This window comes from Apium graveolens, chromosome 4 (genome assembly GCF_009905375.1).
Source record: "Apium graveolens cultivar Ventura chromosome 4, ASM990537v1, whole genome shotgun sequence".
In the NCBI taxonomy this organism is placed as follows: Eukaryota; Viridiplantae; Streptophyta; class Magnoliopsida; order Apiales; family Apiaceae; genus Apium; species Apium graveolens.
Genome location: NC_133650.1, coordinates 2,846,032 through 2,873,400, shown reverse-complemented (window position 1 = coordinate 2,873,400; position 27,369 = coordinate 2,846,032). Strand labels below are relative to the sequence as shown.

At 37.7% G+C, this 27,369-nt stretch overlaps 1 protein-coding gene and 1 long non-coding RNA gene across 3 annotated transcripts; one reads left to right on the top strand and one right to left on the bottom strand.

Annotated features, from left to right (window-relative positions):
* Positions 1 to 269: 269 nt before the first annotated feature.
* LOC141717278 (uncharacterized) lies at positions 270 to 1,628 on the bottom strand. Its single transcript, XM_074519368.1, has one exon. It carries the CDS (start codon positions 1,626 to 1,628, stop codon positions 270 to 272), a length of 1,359 nt encoding a protein of 452 aa, XP_074375469.1.
* Positions 1,629 to 16,645: 15,017 nt separating this feature from the next.
* LOC141716596 (uncharacterized) lies at positions 16,646 to 18,288 on the top strand. Of its 2 annotated transcripts, XR_012573262.1 has the most exons (4): positions 16,646 to 17,497; positions 17,594 to 17,660; positions 17,905 to 17,979; positions 18,078 to 18,288. It is a non-coding gene; the product is annotated as an uncharacterized LOC141716596 (long non-coding RNA). The 2 variants fall into 2 exon arrangements; XR_012573261.1 differs by having other exon boundaries at positions 17,594 to 17,979.
* The last annotated feature ends 9,081 nt before the right edge of the window (positions 18,289 to 27,369 follow it).

Genomic DNA, 27,369 nt, shown 5'->3' with positions numbered 1-27,369 from the left:
ACTGAAATCTGCTTGGACTATGGTGTTCGATGCCTCCTCTTCTTCCAACATCTCAATTCTGATTGTGTCTTCCAAGAACAACGTTCCTGGGGGCAGCCCAGAGGGACGCTCTTTTTCTTGCTCGACATAATAATGGACTCGGATTTCCTCGATCGGTTGCTCAATGCTCTTTTCTTGATCGTCATCTGATGTATGTTCGGCGTGGGAGTCTTTTCTAAAGCCTCGCATGGCTTGCCTGTAGCACTCCCGAGAGTCATATTGAGAACCCTTTATACTCCCCACCCCATTTGGCGTTGGAATTTGATGGTTAGGTGGTGGATTGAAGTAATAACCCTCATTTCCCGCAGAAAAGGTCGTCCCAGCAACACGTTGTGGGACGATTCTTGATTCAGGACCTTAAACTCGAGCATCTTTGTTACCGACAACGGGCTTTCCCCCAAAGTACATGGCATCCGAATCGATCTCATGACTCTAACGCCTGCGCCCGAAAAGCCATAGACCTTCGAATCTTCCCTCGACATATCCCGATCAAGTAGCCCCATCTTCTTGAAGGTGTTGTAGTAGAGGATATTTTCCGAGCTTCCATTATCCACGAAGGCCCTATGGACATTTTTGGTTCCGATCTGGATGGAAATAACCAGCGCATCATTGTGGGGATGATGTACCCATCGGGCATCTGCTTCTCTGAAGGTAATATCCATGGACTCGCCCTTAAATACTTTGGGCGGTCGAGTTTCCATCCTATGAATGTCCGTGAGAGGCCTGAACCGAGCTTCCCTAGCGTATCTTGCTAGTGCTCGGTTATTGCATTCCATCCCGGGATCTCCCCCATAGATTGTTCGGATTCTGCCATCCCTGACGAATTTATTTTCCTCCAGAGTATTATTGTTCGACCCGCGCGGGGCTCGCCTTTCTTCTTCCTTTGCTCTGTCATCCTTGTGCTTCCTTACTTCCTTGACTATCCATTCACCAAGGTATCCTTCCTTGATAAGTGCTTCGATCTCATCTTTTAAATATCGACACTCATGCGTGTTATGTCCAGATGATTCATGGTATTCGCAATACTTTTTCTTGTCTTTGCTTTTCCATGATGATAAAGCTTCAGGTTTTCTAAATAGCCATCTGTTTTTGTTTACCTCGAAGATATGCTCAATAGATACGACCAAAGGCGTGTACCGGCTTGTTCTGTAGTCATAGTTTGAGGGAGGACTCCATCCCCTCCTCGTGTTCGCGGTATTCACCCGGTCTGGGCTTCGACTGCTCTTTCTGTACCTTGGGCTTAGAGACCTATCTCTCTTCGTTGCTTTGTTTCTCTGACTTACCTGTAAAGTCGGTTGTACCTCTACCAGAGATTGTTCTATAGCTTTAAACAATTCTGCCAAAGCAAAGACATCTGCTAGAGTAGCCGGGTTTTTCCCTTGTAAGTGCTTCCAAAAATCCGAGACAACCCTTAATCCTGCGATTAAGAAGCTTTTCAGGGCTTCGTCTGATGCCCCCCTCACGCTGGTAGACTCAGCGTTGAACCTTTTAAAGTACGATGTCAAGCTTTCATTTTCCCTTTGCCTAATATTGGTAAGAGTTATGACAGAGGGCGCATATCTTACTGCGGCTTGGAACAGAGTTTTCATCTGATCCCAGGAAGTGATCACTCCTGGTCCGAGCTTTTAAAACCACTGTTGGGCGCTTTTTCTAAAGGTTGCTGCCAAGAGACGGCATCGAGCCAAGTCTGGTACTTGGTATACATCCATCTCTATATTAAAACGACCCAGGAATTCCACGGGGTCTGAGTTTTCGTGGAAATGGAGATCGCTAGTAGTGTTGTGATACCCGGCCGGCAACTGTGCCTCTCTTACCGCCACCGAAAATGGGGAAGGGATTTCAGCTGTGGCCGTCACTCTGCCTTTCAGGTGGTTAAGCAGCCTCTTCAGATCTCCCACATTGAAAGTTCCCACACCCGGAATGGTCTGTATTTGAGGCTGCGGACCTTGGGGTTGCACTGGAGGTACCTCTATTTGGTTCCCCCCCTGGAGGGGCTTGTTGCTGGTTCGTGTTCTGGGCGTCTTCGGGTATCACAATTACTTTGGGGTTCCGACCTTGATCTCTCCCCTGATTTTCTTCTTGACCCCGACCGCGGCCTCGAGCCATACCGCGATCATAGTTTTCCACATCTATGTGATCATCATGTTCCGCATAGTTATAGATGTCTGCTCGATTATGCCAGCGGGAATCAAGGTGGCCGCGGTAATTATCACGACGGTATCCATCTAAGTACCTATCTCGGCCTCCACCTCTTCCCCTCCATTGAGGTCTTCTCCAACGATCGCTTCCATACCCACGACCATATCGATCCAGCGATCTGCGGGGAGGAGCTCTCTCATGATCGCGGTGCCACTCCCAATTTTCCTGGGAATTCGGGGGCACACGCGTTGTATCATGGGGCGTCAAATCTCCACGATCAGCTTCTTTCTGCCATTCAAGCAACAATATTCTTAAATCATCATCGCCCAAGCGGATCCCAAAGCGATCATTCAAAGCCGCGAAGCCCCGTTGCTGATTCTCCGGCATCGACTCCGCCTGTCGACGTTCTTCAAGACTACGTCCAGACCGGTGCGGATGGGTGGCTCCCTGGTTATTTGCCCGCAGGATTTCCCGTCCATCAGCATCTTCCTCCATTAGCTCGATGATTGGGGACGTGTCATTGGAATAGTCCAGGCTCCACGGGGTTATCGACACACGCTCTCCTCCGGTGCGGCCGTGGCCGGCTGAGGCATCCCTATCAGTCATAGGTGCTTTTCCAGGTGCATGAGTTGCACGGCTGCGGCGAAGGCCCCTCCTGGTCTTGCGTCGCTTCACGGTGCTCAACCTTGAATCGAAACCATTCAAAACATCGCCCATGTGATACAGCTGTCCCCCAACATCCGGAGTGGGACGATCAGTCATTGGCGGAACGTAGAGTTCATGTTCATAGCCGTGATCAGAATCTTCCTCAGAACTTCCATCATAAAAACTTCCATCACGATATTGAGACATCCTTCCTCCTAGATGCAGATCTTGATTAGCCCCTCCTTCTAGCGCCAATTTGTTGACGGAGGAATTTGGGAGCAACAAAGTTTGAGGTTCGTGGCTGAAAATAAGATCTGTTATGGAGGTTCTTCGTCGGAAAAGTGAACAGTAACCGGTGGATCCGATGAACAGTATTCGTCAGAAAAGATGAACAGTGTTTGGTGGTGGTGATTATTGGGGGCTGAGATTGCTTAGGGTTAGTGGTGGCTCCTTTGCGCTCTCGCGTCTGACCCCTTACAATTTACCTACGTACCCCTATTTATAGGGGATCAAGCCCACGTAGTTCTTGGTGAACAAGAAACCTAATGGGCTTAGATTTCTTATCCTGAGGCCCAATGGGAAATCCACTGGAAACCGTCTTCTACTAGCTTTAGGAATGTCTGCCGATGAGGCCTAACCACAAAGGCCCAAGGCTCGTCCGCGGCTTCGAGACTTCACGGATAAGGCATCTCCCTGGCCAAGGATAACCCTCCGCTACCAGCTGTTTCTCTAGTCTGCAGACGCAGGTATAGCCGTGGTTCACCCCAAATATTGGACGCATCCTTGTTCCCCGGTAAGGAGCCCGTACCAGATTACAAAATAAGTGATCTCAAGATTTTGGGTGCAAAGTGCAGGATACTCCAAAGTCTCTCAACGAGGACACCCGTTGACTACAGAGATAGAGCTTCCAAAGCACACACCAGATTTTCACCCCACATCCCCAATGAGGACACCCATTGACTACAGGAGGAGGCCTTCAGTCCAGGCATACCCCTGGAGGTCTCTGACCACGGACATCGCCTATCCTGTAGATGTGCTATAGGAAGGAGTTCTTCAATAGAGTACCTGCATCAAATAGGTTAGTAAAAATAATCTCCATCTTTCGTGAATCTTATATAGAGCCCATCCAAGTAATCATGTCGAAGTCTTCCTAAAACATTTTATCAACTCAGGGCGCGCCCTAAGTTTTTCCTCTTAGAAGGACCCAATTTAGGAATCCTCTACAATTTCCATAGTAATAGGGTGCGCCTTCTTTTCCTTTCAAGGGCGCGCATTCCCACACATGGACAACTATAATTTTTCATCGACCACTTTCTCAATAAGGCGCGTCTTCATCACATAGGGCGCGCCTTCTATTCTTTTATGGAAAGATAATCTTATATGTTCCTTAATTTTAGGCACTTCTTCCTCAATTTTGACTTATTTTTATCAATCCCAATCTAAATATTGTTTATACCAATTTTTGGGCATAACAAGTTTTATATATTATATGGATGTGGTCATTACTCTTTTATTTCTATCATTGTTGAATCATTTTGAGCAACAACAATTGAAAGTTCTTTGTGTTCCCAGTTTGTTCATCAGTTAAAGTTTTAGTATTAATAAACTGTGTCATTTATACCATTACATCGATGCATCACATGTTCACATGCACGACTTATGTTGAACTCTATTTAGAATCACTAGATTGTCGCAAGTTGATTTATTTTGTCGCAATCTTATTGGAACGAGTTGGTTATAATTGGTAGAGTTGGAATCTTACAGAATCATGAAATTGCCACAATGTTAAGTTTGGTGGATATATTTTGCCAATTAAAGATTTTATTCAATTTTGACATGTATATACTTTTTTACTCTTGACAAGTTATTTGCCTTTGATAATCAGTTCTCTCTTTATGTTTTCTGTAATTGTCTCTGTTGTTCATGTCTTCCAGCAAGTAGAAGGGCTTTTATTCGAGGTTGGGCAAACACCTTCCAGGTTTATGAAAGGCGAACTTGACCCTGCAATGAAGGAATTAGTTTCTGATCGGTTGTTTGATATTATATGCAAAATTACTTTTCATCAGAAATTAAAAATTTAGCTTTGTCTTGCTGAATCATAAGGTACCCCCACTCCGTTGTTGTGTCTAGACAAATGGAGTCTATCATGACCCGCGCTTTAGAAGAAAGTGAAGAGATTTCAGATGAACTTCTGAGCATCCCCTTACCATACCAGCGTTAACTGGAAAAAATTGAGGTATCTGGTTTTCTGTACTTCTTGTGTTTGCAGTTGTTTGTAGCTTATTAATTTCATATACTGAATCAGTTTGTGTTATACACATTTTGTTTAGCATGTTTCATACAGTCAGAGGTTATTGGGGGAGTTTGTTCTCATAAACTGCAGTTTCAAACTCCGCCACTATCTCCCAAAATTTGTTAGATCCGGGAACCTGAATGTTGACGATTATTCCTCAGTAGAAGCTCATATTTGCTAGTGCGCCCCTGAAAACAAACATGCGTGTGGTTTGTGTCTCTCCTTCTACTTTCACATTTTTATACAAGATTAAAATGTGTTTCTCTACTTCGAAAAATTAGTATGTAATGTAGATATTAAATTATCACCGTCTTCAGATTTTTGATTTAGTTCCTTTTATTTCAATAAAATGATGCAAGTTATATGACCTTTTCAAGTACTGCTTATTTTGTAATTGTATTCTCAACATGGGCGGTCTGAATCGGTAGATAAAGTTATTGCCCAGGAAGGCAAGCAAAAATCAAGAAAGACAGTTTAATTAAACTTATTATAAAGTACTTTATTGTAGTTATTATGAAGCATAAAAAGATCTTACTTGTTGCAACAAAAGAAAAACAGCTGGAATTTAGGAAGCCAAATAACGATCAGTAACTTTTGATACATGTCAAATTATAGGAAAATTTTGGTTTAGGTGATATTTAGTTTGTGTGGTTCGCAAACTAGGTCAAGTTATATATTCCTTATAAGTATAGTTATACGTTGGATTAATAATAGGAAATATAAATTTGAATGATAGATGTTGTAATTTATCACTTTTATTAGTTGATACTATTTTCTCTTCTCCCATACAGCGGTTGAGAAATTCTACTCTATGTTCTACTGAAGAACCTAGTTTATCTAACATTATAAATTCAATTATAACTATATTCCAAATAAAGTCACTCTCTTTTTCCCACACCGAGGTTGCATTGGTGTAAGTGCATTTGTAGAATCAAATATCTTGTTGGTTTTCTAGTTCGTCTTTTGCATTAATGTAACTTTGATTATCAATGATGTGTAGGATCATGAATGGGAAAGTGAAGGCCCTGATGTTGTTTGTTATGAAGTGAAGGCTGAATGAAGTGATTTATATTTTACTTGATGTATAGGTTATGTTGGTTAGATCATCTCCAAGAGATCCTATTTTTGCTCTTATTTTGAAATCAGAGGGTGCACAAAAATGTTGCAAGTGGCTCTTATGGGATCTTCTGTTGGAAAATATGGGTATAAGTCCCATATTGGTAAGTCATATTTTAAGCATTATGACTAAAAGATGTGTCAGATATGAATATATTCTCTTAATAATTGAAATTATTATTTTCCACTAGAATTTGGCTCAAATATTATGACATAAATTAATTTGATTTTGTTTCAGATTAATTGATATGGTGTATGTCTTGATATATTTAATCTGATTATGTTTCAAATTATTTATGGAATAGAGTACCGTGCAAGTATTACACCGATTCCATACTTAATGATATTTAATTATGGAAAAGAGAAGCGCACAAGTCTATCTACACCTATATAAACACCTCTAGGGCGTAGGGTTAGATACACCAAAACACATTCGCCTCTAAACACAAAACCCTACCTCTCTCTCCTCCGGTGATAATTGCTTGCTCTGTTTCAAGCTCATTGAGAGTGTTGTTCTACATCATTGCAATCCGTTTTATCCTGGGAGGCTTTTCGCTCGCACACGACGGTGAGGGCTAATAGATTTAAGGAGACAGTTCTACACTGGACTCGGATTATACCCTTCTCTCATCTTTTTCTGTTACTCTGTTTGTTCATTTTGTTCACACACACATACACATATTGGTTTGTTTCTGCACAGATTGTACCACAATCTTAAGGCTTATTATTTTGTTTAATCTGTGACCGACAAATCTGTCTTGCGTGATTTTTGTTTTAACAGACTTATGGAGAACGTGAACAATATGACTGGTAACGATGTGGTTGATCCCAACGCACATGTTATAACATCTGATGGGGATCACCAACCGCCGCTAAACCCTAATGCACAGGTACTGGTACCTGATGGGGGTCAGCCGTCGGTTAGACATGTGCCTTCGGGATATGTGCCTTGGGGAAGAACGCCTTGGGGACATACTGTCGCTGGACACTTCCAGGTGCCTCTTGGACATAATACTGGTGTACAGACACCTGTTACGACTGTCCCACCTGTTGCGCGTACGCATCCTGTAGCGCCTACTCATCCTGCTGTGCCTGTTGTATACGCTGAGAAACCTAAAAAGTTCAATGGATCGAACTCCAAACGCTGGCAGCAAAAGATGATGTTCTATTTGACCACTCTAAACCTTGATTGATATATCAAGGAGGAAGTACCATTGCTCACTGCTGAGAGTGATATGCAGTCTGTGTATGTTGTGGATGCTTGGCAGTACGCCGACTATATCTGTCGGAACTATGTGCTAAACGGTTTGGCTGATTCATTGTATAACGTATATTGCTCGAAAAAAACAGCTAAGGTCTTATGGAAATCACTTGACCATAAGTATAAAACCGAGGACGCTGGGGCAAAGAAGTGGATCGTTGGTCGCTTTCTTGATTACAAGATCACGGATTCTAAGACTGTGGTCAGCCAGGTGCAAGAACTACAAGTGATCGTCCATGATATCCATATTGAGGGGATGGTCATAAGTGAGTCCTTACAAGTTGCTGCTGTGATTGAAAAGTTGTCGTCTGGTTGGAAAGATTTCAAGAACTACCTTAAGCACAAGCGTAAGGAGATTTCTATGCAAGATCTTATCGTTAGACTTCGTATCGAAGAAGACAACAGAGGATCCGAGAGGAAAACTAATATTGCCACTGAAAAGGCAAACGTGGTGGAGCATCAGAGCTCCAAGCCCAAGGAGAACAATTTTGGGAAAGGGGGAATCTAGCACCCAAAGGAGGAATTTCGAAGCCGTCCAAGTTTCAAAGAAAGTGTTTCAACTGTGATAAAATGGGGCATAGGTCTGCCGATTGCAAGAACCCCAAGAAGCCCAACAAGAAGAAGGAAGCAAACATGATTAAAAATGTGTCCAAGGAGATAGGTGATATAGACCTATGTGCTACAATCTCTAAAGTAAACCTCGTTGGCTCAAATCTAAGGGAATGGTGGATTGATACTGGAGCTACAAGGCATGTTTGCTCGGACAAGGCGATTTTCTCTAGCCTCAAAGTTTCTAATGCCGGTGAGAAGCTCTACATGGGTAATTCTGCAACTTCTACGATTGAAGGAGAAGGCACGGTGATTCTGAAGATGACCTCTGGAAAGAATCTGACTTTGAAGAATGTACTTTTTGTGCCTGATATTCGCAAGAACCTGGTGTCTGGTTCTATGTTGAATAAGCATGGCTTTCACATTGTAATAGAGTCAGATAAAGTTGTTTTGTCTAAGAGTGGTATGTTTGTAGGTAAGGGTTATGTAACCGATGGGCTTTTTAAGCTCAATGTTATGTCCATTAAGGACGATAATGAAATGAAGAATTATTCTGCTTACTTGCTTGAGTCTCCTAATTTATGGCATGCTAGATTAGGACATGTTAATTACGACACTTTACGAAGGTTAAGTGTAAAAGAATACATACCAAAATTAACAATTGATTTAAAACATAAGTGTCATACTTGTGTTGAGGCAAAATTAACGAGATCATCATTTAAACGTGTGGAAAGAAATACCAAATTGCTAGACTAATACATAGAGATATATGTGATTTAAAATTCGCTCCGACAAGAGGAGGAAACAAGTATTTTATTACATTCATAGATGACTGTACAAAATACTGCTATGTATATTTGCTGAAAAGCAAAGATGAAGCTATAGATAAATTTAAAATCTATAAGAAAGAAGTTGAGACACAACAATTTGAGAAAATTAAAACAATACGAAGTGATCGTGAAGGTGAATATGTTGAACCCTTTGGGGAATTCTGTTCACTACATGGTATAATCCATGAGGTCACTGCACCATACTCCCCTCAGTCAAATGGTGTGGCTAAGAGAAAGAATCGCACTCTTAAAGAGATAATGAATGCAACGTTGATAAGCTCTGGACTTCCGTAGTCGATGTGGGGGGAAGCCATCTTAAGCGCAAATAATATTTTAAATATTACGATGCGAAAGAATAAGGATGTAAGTCCTTATGAATTATGGAAGAAGAAGAAACCAAGTTATCAACACTTGAAAGTGTGGGGATGCCTTGTAAATGTACTAATCCCTACACCTAAAAAGGTGAAGATTGGTCCAAAGACTGTGGATTGTATCTTCATTGGATATCCTCCACATAGCACTGCATATCGGTTTCTCGTTCATGAATCTAAGATTCCTGATATTCAAAAGAATACCATCATGGAATCAAGGAACGCCTCATTCTTTGAGACAACATTTCCATGTAATCCAGGATACGAACAACCTACGACGTCTAAACGAACTCATGAGTCTATAGATGATAATAATGAGAGTGAAGAGAGTGAAGACGGAAATGTGGGGGTTGTGAGAAAGAGCAAAAGACAACGTACGGAGAAATCCTATGGGTCTGATTTTATGACCTATTTGCTCGAAGAAGGTGATCCGAAAACCTATAAGGAAGCGGTTACCTCACCGGATGGGCCTATGTGGAAAAAGGCCATCAAGAACTAAGTTGATTCGATTATGCAGAATCATACTTGGGAATTAGTAGATTTGCCAACTGGTTATAAACCATTAGGTAGCAAGTGGGTGTTCAAGAAAAAGTTGAAAACCGATGGCACTATCGATAAGTATAAGGCCATACTTGTAATCAAATGATACAAGCAACATAAAGGCCTTGATTACTTCGATACATATTCTGCTGTAACGAGAATAACATCCATAAGGATGATGTTTGTTATCGCTGCAATGTGAAATCTAACAGTACATCAGATGGATGTGAAAACAACTTTTTTAAATGGGGATATAGATGAGGAAATCTATATGGAACAACCTGAAGGGTTTGTTGTCCCTGGACAAGAGAGAAAAGTCTGTAAATTAATGAAATCACTATATGGTCTAAAGCAAGCGCCTATGAAATGGCATGAAAAAATTGATGAGATCGTGCTGGAAAATGGCTTCAAAATCAATGAATGTGATAGTTGTGTCTATTACAAGGAAAACGAGAAAAGCTATGTCAAGGAAAATTATAACGGTTAAGTCATGATGACATTGTATGTAGATGATCTACGTATTGCCGGAAGCAATTATAAAGTGATCAAATCTACTAAGGACATGTTGAAATCAAGATTCGACATGAAAGACATGGGACTACCAAATGTTATTCTAGGAATTCAAATTTCTAGAACATCAGAGGGTCTCGCACTAAGTCAACCTCATTACGTTGACAAGATCCTAAAAAAATTTCTTAAGGATAACTTTGAGAAAGCTTGGACACATGTGGATATGACTTTACATCTATCCAAGAATAAAGGTGTGGGAGTCTCCCAAGTGAAATAGTTGAGAATAATCGGAAGTCTGATGTACCTTAAGAGTTGTACAAGACCATACATTGCATACTCAATTAGCATGTTGAGTAGATTTACGAGTAATCTGGGAGCTGATCACTGGAAAGCAATCATAAGAGTACTGAGGTATTTGAGGATAACTCGAAACTATGGAATGCACTGTGGTAGATATCCAGTAGTATTATAGGGATATACTGACGCAAACTGGATATCTAGCAAGAAGGCACTAAAGTCTACGAGTGACTACATATTTACACTAGCCGGAGCAGCAGTATCATGGAAATCCTCCAAGCAAATGGTGATAACTCATTCCACGATGGAAGCTGAGTTTGTGGCACTAGATAAATGCGCTGAAGAGGCTGAATATCTACGCCAGTTTCTGAAGGATATTCCAAGATGGCCAAAGCATGTGACTGCAATAGGGATACAATGTGATAGTCAATCCGCAATTTGCAGAGCACATAGCACGATGTATAATGGAAAGTCTCGGCATATACGATGACGACATAGTTCCTTTAGATAATTAATCTCAACCGGAATTATTACCATTGATTATATATCGTCAAAGGATAATATCGTGGATCCGCTAACCAAAGGATTATCAAGAGAACTGGTTGAGAAATCATCGAGAGGGACGGGCCTTAAGCCTATTTCTTAACGGCATCATGGTGGACACCCAACCATTACTGACTGGAGATCCTAAGAACTTGGTTCAACGGGACAACTAAATCATGATGACCAAATCACTGTGGGGGTAACCCCTGGCCTGTTCCTATGATGAGAAACAGTGAGACCCGTAAGGTACGAGGTTAAGCTTCTGAGCTTTTAATGATCTTTCGGTGAATACATGGAGTTCAAAATGTTGAATATATGAAATTCAGTTGAGTAAACGCGGGTTACTCTATAAGACAAAGATCACCTATGTAGGAGAGAAGTGGGGTCGCTTCAAAGGAGAATTGCGATGCACAATTCTTTAAAAACTCCTGCAGAACCAGGACGATGTTCCATGGCCAAAATGGACATACCCATGAGAGCTGAACGAGTCAGAAAAGATATAGTGATAAGTATATCATCATTTACACAAACGGTCGAATATTTTAAGGACAAGCACGTCTATTGTCTACAAGTAAAGTCGGTATGCTTACTCGAGCGAAGTTTCAAGGAGCATTCTCTACCTATCGTATACTATATCAGATCGAAGAAATTATCACCAAGTCAAACCTTATGTCTGCCTGTTTGTCTGTCTGGTGTGTGCTACTAAGATCACTAATCTCACCCATATGGGGGATTGTTGGAAAATATGGGTATAAGTCCCATATTGGTAAGTCATATTTTGAGCATTATGACTAAAAGATGTGTGAGATATGATGATATTCTCTTAATAATGGAAATTTTTATTTTCCACTAGAATTTAGCTCAAATATTATGGCATAAATTAATTTGATTTTATTTCAGATTAATTGATATGGTGTATGTCTTGATATATTTAATCTGATTTTGTTTCAGATTATTTATGGAATAGAGTAGGTTGCAAGTATTATACCGATTTCATAATTAATGATATTTAATTATGGAAAAGAGTAGCGCAAAAGTCTATCTACACCTATATAAACATCTCTAGGGCGTTAGGGTTAGATACACCAAAACACATTCGCCACTAAACACAAAACTCTACCTCTCTCTCCTCCGGTGATAATTTCTTGCTTTGTTTCAAGCTCGCTGAGAGTGTTGTTCTACATCACTGCAATCCGTTTTATCATGGGAGGCTTTTCACTCGCACACGACGATGATGGCTAATAAGCTCTAAGGAGACAGTTCCGCACTGGACTCGGATTATATCCTTCTCTCCATTTTTCTGTTACTCTGATACACATATTGGTTTGTTTCTACACAGATTGTACCACATCTTCAACTCACTAAGAGCATAAATGTTGTAATAGGCTCCTAGGGACAGTGACGTGTAACCAAGATGATACTCTGTATATTGAACTTGATATGGAATGAGACTTAGAATCCTGGAAATATCATGTTCTACTTTAAATGTTTTATATGCGTTTACATGTGTGAAATATGATAGATCAATAGTGGCATGGACTATTGATTGTGTGCATATTAGGAACTTTTTGGATCATAGGATTTCAACCGGGTTAAAGGGAATGTATGAAATTTAATAAATAATGAATTAGATTCTCATTGCCGTTAACCGGATCGGAAACTTCCCACAATCGAGATCGTTTTAGCGATTTATGTAGCTGCTGCCTCAATACAGGTAATCGAAGTGCAGTGTAGTTAAAAATATGAATGAGCACATAGAGTATGATCTGGCATTTGTTTGATGCCATTTTTCGTCAGACCTGAGCACTTAAAGGCACTTGGATGCTAACATGTGCAAATCATAGAGCTGCTTGATTATTTGACAAGTGCATTTGTTACATGTTAGTCCTAATTCCTAAATCTGGAATTGAAATGTCATATTTTAAGTAAGAAGTTATGCAGACCTTCAAACTGAGAGCTCAACTGATGCATTTGCGAACATCATGATGCAGATAGTTCATTTACTTTCGGGTTATGTTTTATACTCAAAATGAACACTAATTCTCTCCGTTTAGTTTCGTATTTGTACACCAAAATTTAAATACTAATACAGTGTTACGCGTTATGTTTGTGTATCTGTCAAAGTCTAATTCATATTAAATTATAATAAATAAAATTTGTGTGTAATTGACTGTTCAAGTATTTAGATTTAATATATTTTTTTTAATTAATCACTACTAAAAAATTAAGTTTTATATCATGTAAACAATGTATTAGAAATATTTTAAAAAAGAGGATCGGACTGAGTTTTTTAAAAATCGGGTTGACCTGGGCTTCCTATTAAGAAAGAAAAGAGGTCAGCTGTCGGGCCGAACCAGCCTTTTATCCTGTTTTTATCTATTTATATGTCAAACACTATTTAATTTTTCATATCTCTTCATGAGTAGTTTAGATACTTAATGAAATAATATTTTTAATTATGAGAAACAGTAGTTTAGATACCGAAATAAAAATTCTTCTTTTATATTGCATTTAACTGTTCTTAAATATGAATCTAAATCTCTATTGTTGATTGTTATTTACGGTATAAAATGGGCAATCTAACCAAATATATCTTGTTTTACATCTAAAAGTATAATATAGTTTATAAAAAAATTATTTTAATATTATATATATATTAAAATTTAATATTAAACAATTAAATTTTTATCTGGGTTTATTGAAAATTCCGGACTTTTATCCGGGCCGAATCGGATTTTTATTCGAATTTTTCGAGTTTATAGTCGGGCCGAATTGCCAAGGAAAAAAGGCCCATTTATGGCCAGCACACTTTTGAGGCTTTTTTCCAGATGAGATTTGGGTTTCTTATTTTTTGAACGTTTGGACGTGAGTTCTTGTAATTTAATGAAATTTTCTTTAAATTTGTCAAAAAATAAATTTTGATGGATATATTAAAATTCTGATATCACCAGATTTTGTTGTAGTTATTGAAATCTTAATTAAATGCAATCAAATTTTAAAACACTTTTTACTATCCTTCTTGAATTGTAAAAATTATTTAAAATTTAGGTTGAATAAATTGTTGTATTTCTGTATGATTTCAGAAAGTATATAATGAGTAGTGTTACATGTATCATATTGTACTAAAATTTGGTAAACAATGTGACCTTGCTTACTTTGACAGTCCCCTAACTTTTATAATTTTTATAATTATTTTAAATCATATGAATATTAAATTTTCAGTTAAAACTCGGTAATTAGATCACAAAAATTCAAACAATACATATAAATTATTAGTTGGCAGGGAGTATACTATTTTAACGGCCACAAAACGAATCAAACTAAATATTTTCTTAAAATATTCAAATACCTCAAATTGCAACCATGTTATATAATTTGTTCCAAAAAACAAATTTTGATATCATAACCATGGGATAATTGTAACTGCACAAAATTTATGTAAACCTATAAAATTTCCTTAATTATAATCTTATTCTTCCTCGTCATCTCCAATATGATGATAATTTATACCAATGTGTCTACCGGTTCTTTCAGCCCATTCAAGTCCATTATCAAGCATACAACTTATCATCATCCTCATCCATGCCAAACTCACCATCAACATTTATTGCATACGACTTATCATCATCCCCATCCATACTAAATTTCACTACTTATGGTCCCTCATAAGCAAATCATTTACATACCATGAAGGTCCTCAATGAAAACAACAAAAAGGATAGGAAAAATTCTCGAGCCCAGTCGTATAACTGTCTCCTTAAAGTTATTACGGTCCTTACCGTATGTGCGAGTCGTTAGCCTCCTAGAATAAAACGAGAAGACGGCGATATTACGCGAACAATACCTTCGGCGAACTAGAACGTAGCAAGGAATTATCACCGGAACAGAGAGAAGATAGGGTTTGTGTTTGGGAGGCGGCTGTGTGGTGTATATAGAATGAATAATAACCCTAAGCCTGATACGATATTATATAGGTTCGAGGAAACGTGTGCGCTACTCCACGCATAATTAAAACGTCTTAATTAATCAATTGGTTAATAAATCAAATCTGTAATTGAATTTAATTGGTTAATTCGTAATTGGGCTAATTTAATTGTTAATTAATCAATTTGTTAATAAATCAAACGTGTTAATTTAAAAAAAAATCGCATTTTATAAAGAAACTCTTACAAAGTTCTGCGACATCTGTTATAACCGTAGGAAGACATCCAGATTTTGCATTCTCTTGGGGTAAATGCATACAGATTATAGATATCTTGGTCTAGAGTTCTACCTAGTATGTACTCTAAAATCTCTTAGTTAATTAGCTCCCTTTATTGCATTTTAATAATATTAATGGTGCTAATATGATCACACAAAATTTTTATGTTTTCAAATGTATCACCTTCAGGGGAAGATTTGGAGAAGTAAATCTGGCTGGGATCAAGTTTTATAATGAAATTATTGATGACCTCTTACTGAAAGGTGCCTTTACCTCATCCACAACTTTCACAATTGCCAATATAAGTAGATGATAAAATTCTTTTAATGCTTGATTTTAACATGTAGGGATCAAGCCATTTGTAACGCTTAGTCATCACGACCATCCTCAAGAACTCCAGGTCCAGTATGGCGCCTGGATGAGTCCTCAAATAAAGTTTTGGTGATCGGGTAAAGCATTGGATGACAATCAATGAACCGGACTTATTCATAATGAATGCCTATATAAAAAGGCATTTATCCTCCGCGTCTTGGTAACTGCTCTGTTGGAAATTCAGATGTGGAGCCTCTTATTGCAATGCACAACATGGTACTCTGCCATGCCAAGGCTGCTAAACTATACCATGAGCATTTTCAGGTGTCCTTATACCTTCAGTGTTGTGTGACCGTGTATACATGATTCCTACTGAAAAATCTTTGTAGTTCTTTTGTGAGAAAATCAAAGGTATATTGATGCAGGTGCAACAAGGTGGTTCTATTGGGATTGTCATTATCGGAACCTAATACGAGTCAATGACAGATAAAAAGATTGATATAAACGCTGCAAGTAGGGCCTTAGCATTCACTGTTGGTTGGTATGTCTCTGGTTTGAAATGTAAAATTAGGCAACTATATTTAATAAGAGCATTAAACTGCCTGCCGAGCCCCCGTCCCCCAATGTAAAGAATTGAGAGGGAATAATAGGAATGGCGCTGATGTGCATGGGTATTTTTCATGGACATTTTTGGATGATTTTGAACGGGAACATGGATATGATGTGAGATTCGGACTGTACTATGTGAATCCGCAGAGACTTGATCGTATCCCTGAGCTCTCTTCCATGTCGTATAACAGTTTGTTGACTGGAAATAACAGCTTCAGCAGGAAAGAAGAAGCACATGAAGATCTATTGCAAGACAAATTCACTTTAAAATTACTGTGGTAGATGTGTACGGATAGGTAGAGGTACATATCGTCTACTTTGAACCTAAAATTGCAGTGGTTTTATACCTTTTCTAAAGGAATATGTTTCATTTGTAAAGTTGTAAAACCTTGGTGCTTATATATACAGGTCAGTAATGTCTTATATTCCTCAACAACTAGCTGTAATATACGGATAATTACAATGTGCTGCTACATAATAAATCAAACAAATTATCAGCTGTCCGGGAAGCCTAATAATAGATTAAATAAGATATGTAGATGATGGCTTTGGATATTTGATAAGATAGTTTTATGAACATAGTGGTTTCTGCTGTTTTTTACTCAACTGCATCTTACACATCTACTACTTTAGACAAGTTGTTGTGCTGCAAGGAGCATCAAGAGAAATTTAGACAAGTCGACACGCTCTCTCAAGTCTCAGCCATAATTTGAGTGAGCCAGAAGGCCGCCAGCCAGCCAGCACATATTATAATCCTAAGAGACTTTTACCAAACATAATCTGATAAACATGAAAGTTAAGAGTCTCCGTCTTCTCCTTACTACTATCTTGCATGCCTATCTTTGCTTAAGCTTCAATGGATTTGTTGAAGAAGAAGAAGAAATTAAACGATCAGATTTTCCACTTGGTTTTCTTTTTGGAACTGCCACTTCCTCTTATCAGGCGAGCCTTCTTCTTTGTTTTTCTCTTCTTTTTTTTAGTTTTTAAATATCGCACTCTATGAATAACACGTTTTATGATTAGAATAGTAAACTGTAGCAACAATTGTTTGGAATAAGTGCAGAACAGTCTATGAGAAATGTGTATTCCTATGTTTTATAAGAGTGAGGAACAATTGTTCTCACGGTGAAAAGTGTTCTCAGCCGAATCACTCCATATATATGGAGGCAGAACCAAGAAAAATTGTTAGTTTTCGGAAGTCAATCAGGGCTTAATCTGCAGTTTTTTTTACTTCAAAACAAGGTTTGTAAAAAAACTACTGATTCAGCTGGGCCTGTAGCCTAGGCTAGCCCCCTCTTGTTCCGCCAACAATAAGTTGTATCATATTTTAATCTGCAGATTGAAGGAGGATATCTTGCAGATGGTAAAGGTCTCGGTAACTGGGATGCTTTCACCCATACAGCTGGTATGTTAACTCTTTTTTTTGGAGAAATTCTATGACTTATGTAATGATTGTAGGAAGACATCCAAATTTTGGATTCTCTTGGGGTAAATGCATACAGATTCTCAATTTTTTTGGTCCAGAGTTCTACCTAGTACGCGCTCTAGAATCTCTTAGTTAATCTGCTTGCTTTATTGCATTTAAATTGTATCAATGGTGCTCATAAGATCACATAAAACAGATAAAATTTTTAATATATCACCTTCAGAGGGAAGATTTGGAGAAGTCAATTTAGCTGGAATCAAGTTCTACAATAAAATTATTGATAACCTATTACCCAAAGGTAAATTCAAGATCCTTATCAACAACTTTCACAATTGTGAGTAATTATGTTAGGGATGGTAATTCTTTGAATGCTTGATTTTAACTTATATGATGTAGAGATCGAGCCATTTGTAACGCTTAGTCATCATGATCATCCTCAAGAACTTCAAGACCAGTATGGTGCCTGGCTGAGTCCTCAAATACAGTAAGTAGAGGTATATATTGTCTACTTTGTACCAGAAATCGCAGTAATTCTGTTGTTTACTAAAAAGAATGTATTTCATTTGTAGAGATGTAAAACCTTGGCGTTTATACAATTCATTGATGTCTTCTTTTCCTCTACTACTGGCTGTTGTTTAGATGAATTGTTTTGTTTCAAGAACAAAAAGAGAAATTTATGTTACTATTGGGTGTGTCACATGCATTAAGAGAGGGTTAGAGCGCTAGCATGTAATCAGTCAGAAAACTCCATTAGTATAAGGGTTTTTCGGATGTGATCAAAATAAATTTGACTGACTCGATCCAGAGAAGACAATATCAAAGTTAGTTTCGCTTAGGAAGCACAATAATATAAGTAGAACTAGATGGGGCTAAAGGATGCTTGAGATCCCCTGATCACCAAAAATGACATGAAGGTCTCTATTTTGTGCTCATGTTCAACTTTTTGTATACAATTTCAAATAAATATTTGGACAGTTTAATTTGCTTCTACTGGCGGTGGGAGACGGGATTCTAATTTCTATACAGCAACACAGATATTTTCAAACAAAATTAGCAGATAATGCAGGAAAAAATTGTAAATCTTGAACCGTTTTATTAATGAAGAAAGTGAAACAAAATAGCATAGATGAGTTTTTAGGAAATTCATATATATATATATATTTAGGAAATTCATATATATATATATATATATATATATATATATATATAATATACTGCAACATTGCTGAAATCAAATAAAGAAAGTACAACAATTTATGTCGGGCTAATAAAGTTAATCGTATGTTGCTACTTTACAAATGAATATGAACCAATAACAAGGAAAGACAAATTGAATTGCACACAAATATTGTAACAAATGATTTCAAACCGTTAACTAATTCAGGCAGCAACTTTTCTTAAATTCATGTTTATGACCAGACGGGATTTTGCTTAGACCGAGCTCGCAATCCTTTTTCATCCCCAGCCTCCATCGACCTCTCCATTATGATATCCGCAATATCTTTAACCCGCAGAGAATGTAGAGCACATATTTCATTGAGCTCAAGAAAAATAGAATCAAATTCTTTTTGTTGACGAAAGAATTTGGTAGTAACAAAATTTGAGTTTCGTGACCGGAAACAAAATCTATAATGGCGGTTCTTTGCTGGAAAATGTGAATATTGTTTGGTGGTTGTGTTTTAATGGTGGCTGAGATTGCTTAGGGTTAGTAGTGGCTTATTTGCGCTCTCAACTTCTGACCCTTTGCAATTTTCTTAAATTTCTCATCCCGAGGCCCAGCGGGAAACCGTCTTCTACTAGTTTTAGGAATGTCCTCCAATGAGGCCTAACCACAAAGGCCCAAGTCACGTCCGCGGCTTCGAGATTTTGCAGATAAGGCATCTGCCCGGACGAGGATAACCCTCTGCTACCGGCCGTTTCTCTAATCCGTGGACACAGGTATAGCCATGATTTACCCCAAATGTTGAACACATCCTTGTCCCCCGGATAAAGAGCGTTTACCATATTGCAGGACAAGTGATCCTAAACTTTAGGATGTAAAGTGCAGGATACTCCAAAAGCACACACTAAGTTCATCCCACATCCCCAATGAGGATACTCATTTACTACATGAGGATGACTTCCGTCCAGGCATATCCCTGGAGGTCTCTGACTACGGACACAACTTTCATGTGATTGCATTACAGAAAGGAGTTCTACAATAGAGTACCTGCAGAAAATATGTTAGTAATATTAATCATTTTTCTCTCTTGAAGCATCCAAAGAATTCGTCTAACCAATATGTTGAAGCTCTATCCAAAGTCATACTTCGTTATTAGGGCGCACCTTAACCTTGTATAAGTTGGGACGCGTCCCGAAAACATAAGGCGTGCCCTAACTTCTTGGGAAGTTAGGGCTCTCCCTATCTTGCCATCATTTTAAACGCGCCCTAATTTTTTGGGCGACCTCAGTTACCTTTTAATGAGGGCGCGCCCTTTCCTTTTTGGGAAAGAGGGCAAGCCCTATTTCTGATTGGATCTTTGTATCCTTACCTTAATTTCATTCAATTGACCCGACTTTGACCTGGATAATTCTTGTACCAAATTTTAGGCATAACAGCTACCTCATACTCCATATGTCATTGAAAATGGGATTAAAATTTTTAACCCCCTCGCTCTAAAAAATTTGTGCAAGCTATCTAATAAATAGGGCGCTCCTTCATGATAGAGCGTGGCCTCTGTTTTAGACAGCCAATGTTTTCGGGAGTGATGGGCGACGTGATTGATTTGACGTGACAGCTGTTTAGGGCGACCTCAGTTATCATTTTATGAGGGTGTTACCTTTCCTTTTTTGGAAAGAGGGCAAGCCCTAATTCTGATTGGATCTTGGTATATTTGCCCTAATTTCATTCAGTTGACCCGACTTTGACCCGGATAATTCTTGTACCAAATTTTTGGCATAACAACTACCCCCAAACTTCATATGTCATTGAAAATGGTATTGGAATTTTTAACCCTCTGGCTTTAATTTATGCAAGCTATCTAATAAATAAGGCGCTCCTTTATGATAGAGTGTGGACTCTAGTTTAGACAGCCAATTTTTTCGGGGGTGATGGGCGACGTGATTGATGTGGCGTGACAGATTTCCCCCACGTCTTTTCCTTCCATAAATACAAGTAAAAAGTTATTTTACTTTTTTTTTTACTTTAACCTTTTCATTTTCTCTCTCAAGAAGAACTACCATTGTTGCTTTCAACTTCGGCCACCGGATTCCGGCCTTTCCATCGCCATATCTTACTTTCAAACCATTCAATTCACTCAGCATCTCAAAAGGAACAAAATTATTCTTTTCTTTTTTTAATTTCGTCTTGTAGATCTACCATAATATTAAATTGACTACTTGTCGTTCACCTCATGTGTTCTTCATAATTAATGTATATATGTTTGTGTGTATTGTGTATATATCTCTTTGATTCATAATTGGGAGGTGTAGGAATTTGAATTGCATTTTGGAATTTCAATCGTTACCCTATTCTCCTGCGCCTAATTTAGGTTTAGGGAGTGCCTTAAAAGGTTTTAGGATTTATATTATTTTTTATTGAGCTTGAGGCACGCCTTATCCAAAGTTTTAAAGACAAACCTTTCATGGCAGACCATTTTAGTGACTCATCCTTGGATGATATTCCTTTGAATAAACGCAAAGAGAAGAAGAAATTGGTTCCTAAAGAAGGTCACCACTCCCAGAGAACACGAATCTTGATGATTGGCTTAAAATTTGAATTCTGATATATATAGATGTGTGGAGATTGTTGTGAATGTTGGAGTTGGGCCTTCTAAAGTGAACTACAAACCCAATTCTCCAAATCACTTATCTCAAGGCACGCCTCACATAATTCTCCTGAGGGCGTGCCTAAAGCAGAATCACCCCCTATTCGTGATGAGATGCATTTCTTTGATGAAGACACTTACCGGTTTTTTAATTTTCTTGAACATTCTCCACTTCCAGACGAACACTGGGAGGTTTCTGAGAACGAGATAGACATTGACTGGACTAAATATGAATCATGTTCAGAGGCCATGAAAAAATATTTTAGGAAAGAATAAGGGAAATTATTTTGTGTTGAATTATCTTCAAGTTGTTCTGGTGAACAATTAGATTGGTTAATGAAGTTGTATGACATAGAGGGCACCTGGGCGCGCCCTCTCCGTATGATGCGCCCTCACTTTTTTAATTATGAAAGAATTTTTAGAATTCCTAGAATGGTGACAAGTCCCAAGATGATCTCGTTGGGAGTAGGCGCGCCTTTAAATCCCTATCTTAGAGAGATAATTGAGTTGTATGATATAACACCCCACCAGCTATCTCCAAACAGTTACAAACTTGTTTTAGATTTGTACATCTTGTACATGGACCTGAACCTTCCTCAACCTACGATGGATGAGGCCAGCTACTTTTTTAGCTTGAGGAAGTCTGATCATGGATACTACTACTTGGTTGTTGACAAGCAGCACAACAAAAAGGGATTCTCATATGGAAAAGTTAGCCATAAAAAAGGTTGAAAAGAAAATTTCTTATATCTGTATGATGTTCTGAGAGTCAGGATTCAATTCAACACTTCTCCCAGTAAGGGCGCGCCTTAACCTAATCTTCTTGTTTCTTTTACTCCTTATATATATATATATATTCTTATCTTATTCTTATTCTTAACTTTAGAAAAACCAGCCATAAAAGAACTTGAGGGTGCGCCTAAAGATCATGCTGAGGCTTTGCTCAAAGTGGCTGCTGAAAAGTGGAATTTGAAAATATTAGTTACTAGGACTAACTTGATGTGAGTGGGAATATTTTCTGATCAAGTTGGAACAAAGTGCAAATATATAAAATTTAGAAAAGGTGTTCCTGTTTCCCGTATCATTGACATCGACAGTGATGAAGAAGGCGTTGAGGAAGAAGATAATGAAGATAGTGTTCGTCAAAGTGAAACCCCATTATATTTGAATCATTTTCATGCACAAGTTATTTAAATCATGTGTTAGAAATTAGGGTGCGCCATCTTGTAAAGGGACGTCCTTTAATTTTGCTGCATTATTTTTACTTACTTCTGCTTCTATTATCACCTGCATATGCTCTTCCAAAGGCGCGCCTTACCATGTATAAATTAACCTTTATGTAGGTCATACTCTGGATGTACCTTTATAGTATTACGCCTTTGCTAGAATGACTTCCCATCTGCATTTGTTCTTGTTTTATCGTCTCTTTCATATATTAAATGTTATGGCGCGTCATATTGATAGAGTGCGTTCTTTTATTTTACCACTTAATAATGATGTATCATATTTCTCCATCTTTTTATATGTTGCATATTTCCATTCAATCATATCAATTGTACTATTTAAGCAACATTCACATAAAGGGCGCGCCCTGTCAATATGGTGCGTCTCTATATTGGTTGGACTAATTTGTAATTATCATGCATATATGGCTTCTCCAAGAATTCCTAAGTCTTTTGGGGCGCGCCATGGGAACAAGACAAAGGCTAGGGTACAAAATAAAGATGCACAAAAGACCCCAACGCCAACTCCTACTCATATTCCCATTGCCCGGCTAAACCCTGTGCTAAAAAAGAATGTGGTTGATTTGACTGAGAATTAGGGCGCGTCCAAGAAACCGAGAACTGATGGCGCGCCTTCTGATGCCAGATCCTTGGCACTCAACCACCTGGGTCCCTTGGCATCTTTTTACATCACAGATGAAGATGTCAAGGAGTGGCAGACTATGAGTTTGGAAGAGTCCACCAAAGTTTCTATTAGAGCCTCAGTTCTGCTCATGTTCCATTCCACCCATGTTGTGGATAAGATTCTAAAAGAAAAGGCGCGCCTGGGTAGGCTTTAGGGGAATAATAACATTCTTCAAAATAATCTTAAGGATAAAGATCTCCTCCATTTTAAGGACATCAAGGCCAAACACTCTTAATCTCTTTTCTAGAAGGGTGAACTCGAGAACCAAGGTTCTCGGCTTAAGTTGGCTAACGAAACAGATGATAATATTCACACAGAACTTGATGAACTGAAGCTAAGGGTTGAATACTTTGAAGAGAAACAGAATAATGGTTGGCCTTACGAGAAGAGGTAGATTACTGGTGAAGCATTTGCTCATGATTTTCATCACTATCAAGTTGGATTCGTGGAAAATGACCCTTAGTACTCCTTTGAGAAGTTTGGTGAGGAGATTGTTGCTGATATGATTGAGTTTAAGCAAGAATATGCTAATGAAATTAAAGAAATGAGAATAGATCTGGGCTTGAGAAGGATGATAGTGCTGAAGGCGCACTCAAAGATGATGATGCCCAGGATAAGGACGCGCCTGATGTTGACCCTACTGTCCATCTCCAAGTAATTCCTCCTGGTGAAAACAATCAGGGCACACCCTGAGTTTGTTTTTCTCTTATTTAAACTTTTTACTATTACAATACTTGAGGTGTCGGCCCTCCTTTAATGTTGTGCAAGTAGTTTAACTTAGATATTGTTGGTGCTTTCTATTGATGATTTCTTTGTTTTATATCTACCTTGCATGCTCTGTTTTTGTTGTTATATAACTGTTTTAGGTATATTTTTCTTTGTCATGTAAAAATTTTCTAGCATTTCTGACTTTTTTTTAAGAAAAAAATATTTTGGGCGCTTCTTCCATCAGGACGCGCCTTATTGACTTTTTGCAGAAAACATTTTCTTTATATCTTATGGTGCTATATCATTTATGAAAAAATTTAACATTTTTTTAAGTTAAACCTTTGTACCAAAATACTTTTCTTTCCTATTGGCGCTGCTACCATAAGGGCGCGCCTCAATATTTATTTCACACTACTAGAAAAAGTGCATTGGACATCACCCTTTAGACATTGGTTTCTAATGATACCGATGTTAAAAGGGCTCTTTTACATCGGTTGTACTAGAACCTATGTCTTTTACTAAATTATGCATCATTTTATCCTTTAACCGATGTCTAAGACTCCTGTTTAAAATTTTTAAGCGTGATCCCATTCTCTCCCTCGCCTTAGCCAAATTTTTACCAAATAACTTCCCCCCAATACTTCCCGCTTTTCTGAAATAAAATCATGGTTTTGCATCTGTCTTCCCCCCCCCCCTTCTTTAAAAAAAAAAGAAATATTTCAGACAAAAATATATAACCAAATAAAAAACATTCTCTCCCATTTTTCAAACAAAAACAGGTAATTCTCTGTCTTTTCTTCCCCGATATCATACCTAACTTCTTCTCCCCCTTTTCAAACTTTCGATTTTTTTACAAACTTCTTCCTTTTTTCTTCCCAGATATCATCCTCCTACTTCTTTAACTTTGTTTTTTTCTTTTTTCGGTTTAACCTAACTTTTTTTCCTTTTTTTCTCATTTTGTTTTGTTCGATTAAGCATGGATTTTAGGGATTAAAGGTTGGAGCTTTCAGTTTTAGGGATTAAATGTTCGATTTACAACTTGGAGTTCATTTGGGTTCGAGTCTGGGTTCGATTAGTTCGAGTTATGGTTTGGATTGGTTCGATTTTGGTTTCAAATCGTTGTTTGCTAAGGTACTTGCTTTCGATTTTTGTTCGATTGAGTTTGGTTTTTATACTTGCATGTTGGTTTGGATTTGTTCGAGTTTGGATTTATTCTTTGTTTTTATACTTACATGTTGCTTTTGATTTTTTGTTCTTTGTTTTTATACTTACATGTTGTTTTTTGTTGGAGTTTGGATTTGTTATGCACAACTTTTATTTTAAAAATTTTATACAAAATGAAAGTTAAAGTTGTAATTTGAATGCTTGCAATTTGATTACTCACTGAAAGTTAATTTTTGTTCGATTAAGAATGCACAACTGTTTGGATTTTGTTGAATGCTTGCAATTTGTTATACTTGAATGTTTTGAATTTCATCATAGTGTATTTTTACCTCATTATAGTGTAATTAACCATTTATGGTAGCATTTGTTTACATTTTTTGGTAGTTAAATTAATGTATGTAATCATAACATGAGCTTATATATATATATATATATATATGAAACCCATACTTAATTATATTTTCATAATGACAATTAGGTAGATCCTGTATAGATGGAACAACAGATGGATAAAACATGGATCGGGAAAGACAGGGACACATTAGAGTACGAAATCGGGGTTGAAATTATTTTGATTTATGCCGAAGATAAATGAAGAGATATGTTGTTATGGACGATAAATGACTTCCCGGCATACGGAAATTTATCAGGTTGCGTGAATCAACTGTCTCTCTAATCTGTGGACGTAAATATAGCCATGGTTTACCCCAAATGTTGGACGCATCATTTTTCCCCAGATAAAGAGCCTCTACCAGATTGCAGGACAAGTGATCCCAAGTTTTCGGATGCAAAGTATAGGATACTCTAAAATCTGTCAACGAGAACACCCGTTGACTAGAGAGACAGAACTCTCAAAACACACACCAGAGTTTACCCCACATCCCCAATGAAGACACGCATTGACTACAGGAGGAGACATTCCGTCCAGAAATACCCTTGGAGGTGATAGTTAGAGCATCTTCTTCATTGTTTATAAAATTGAAATATTTCGATCAGTCCGCTTTGGCCATTTTTTATGAAAATAAGCCATGTCGACTTAATTGATAGAAATTTGTTTTTTAATTTCTTGTACCGGAAAAACATAAAGGGAAAATTGTTGGGCAAAATTTCGATATTCAAATCTAAATTCAGATTCTGAAAAAAGATCTGTAACACTTTATGATCAAAAGAAAAATTAAGAAATCGAGAAAATCAGGACTACGAAAGTTGAGTTTGAGGGGGGGAATAAAGCGCGATAGACACAAGGGCCTCACAAAGACATGACGACCAAGTTTTCAATCTTAGTTCAACAACCTCAACTTTGTAATCCAAGATTGGAAATTTAAGAGAGTACACAAAAGAGACTAGAGAAACTAAAGTAAGAGATTAAATTTCTAAAGATTTCAAGGATAGCAACAAATTTGTGATTCCACGTTTAACTTAAATAATTAGCAAAAAAATGTTTAACTCAAATAGTTACAAATATTTTTATCAAAGGAACATTCTAGAGACTAAATAGTTATTTTAACAAGTGCAAAATGCTAACGTACGGATAATTCTCGACGGTTCTTTTTTTAGGTAATTCTCGAAGGTTCTTGATTCTCCTTATAGTAGATAATGATGAAGATACTTGTGGAAAAAATAAAATTTCTTCACCCTCTAACGATGTCGTTAGCCCATAAAAAATATCTCACAAATATGTGTTATTAAAAACTTTTCCTTTATTCTCACGGTAGTATGCTGTCTACTCTATTATCTAATTACTTCTACTTTCTCTCGATCATGTTACATTACAATATAGATATTTAAATGAGATTTTTTTCTTAATTTAAGCTGACAGAGACTAAATATAAAACATAAAGTCAGGTCCGAGTTTCTGTTTAATTTACTTTATCTCTTTGGTTATTGGCAGGGGAAGCGGGAGATTCTAATTTTTATACAACAACACAGATACATTTTCAAACCAAATGTAGCAACTATAGCTGGAAAAAATTGTGAAACTTGAATTTTTTTATTAGTGAAGAAAATGAAATAAAATATCATACATGAGTTTCTAGTAATTTCAGATGTATATACACCATATAATGCACTATTACTGCAATCAAATAAAGAAGGTACAACAA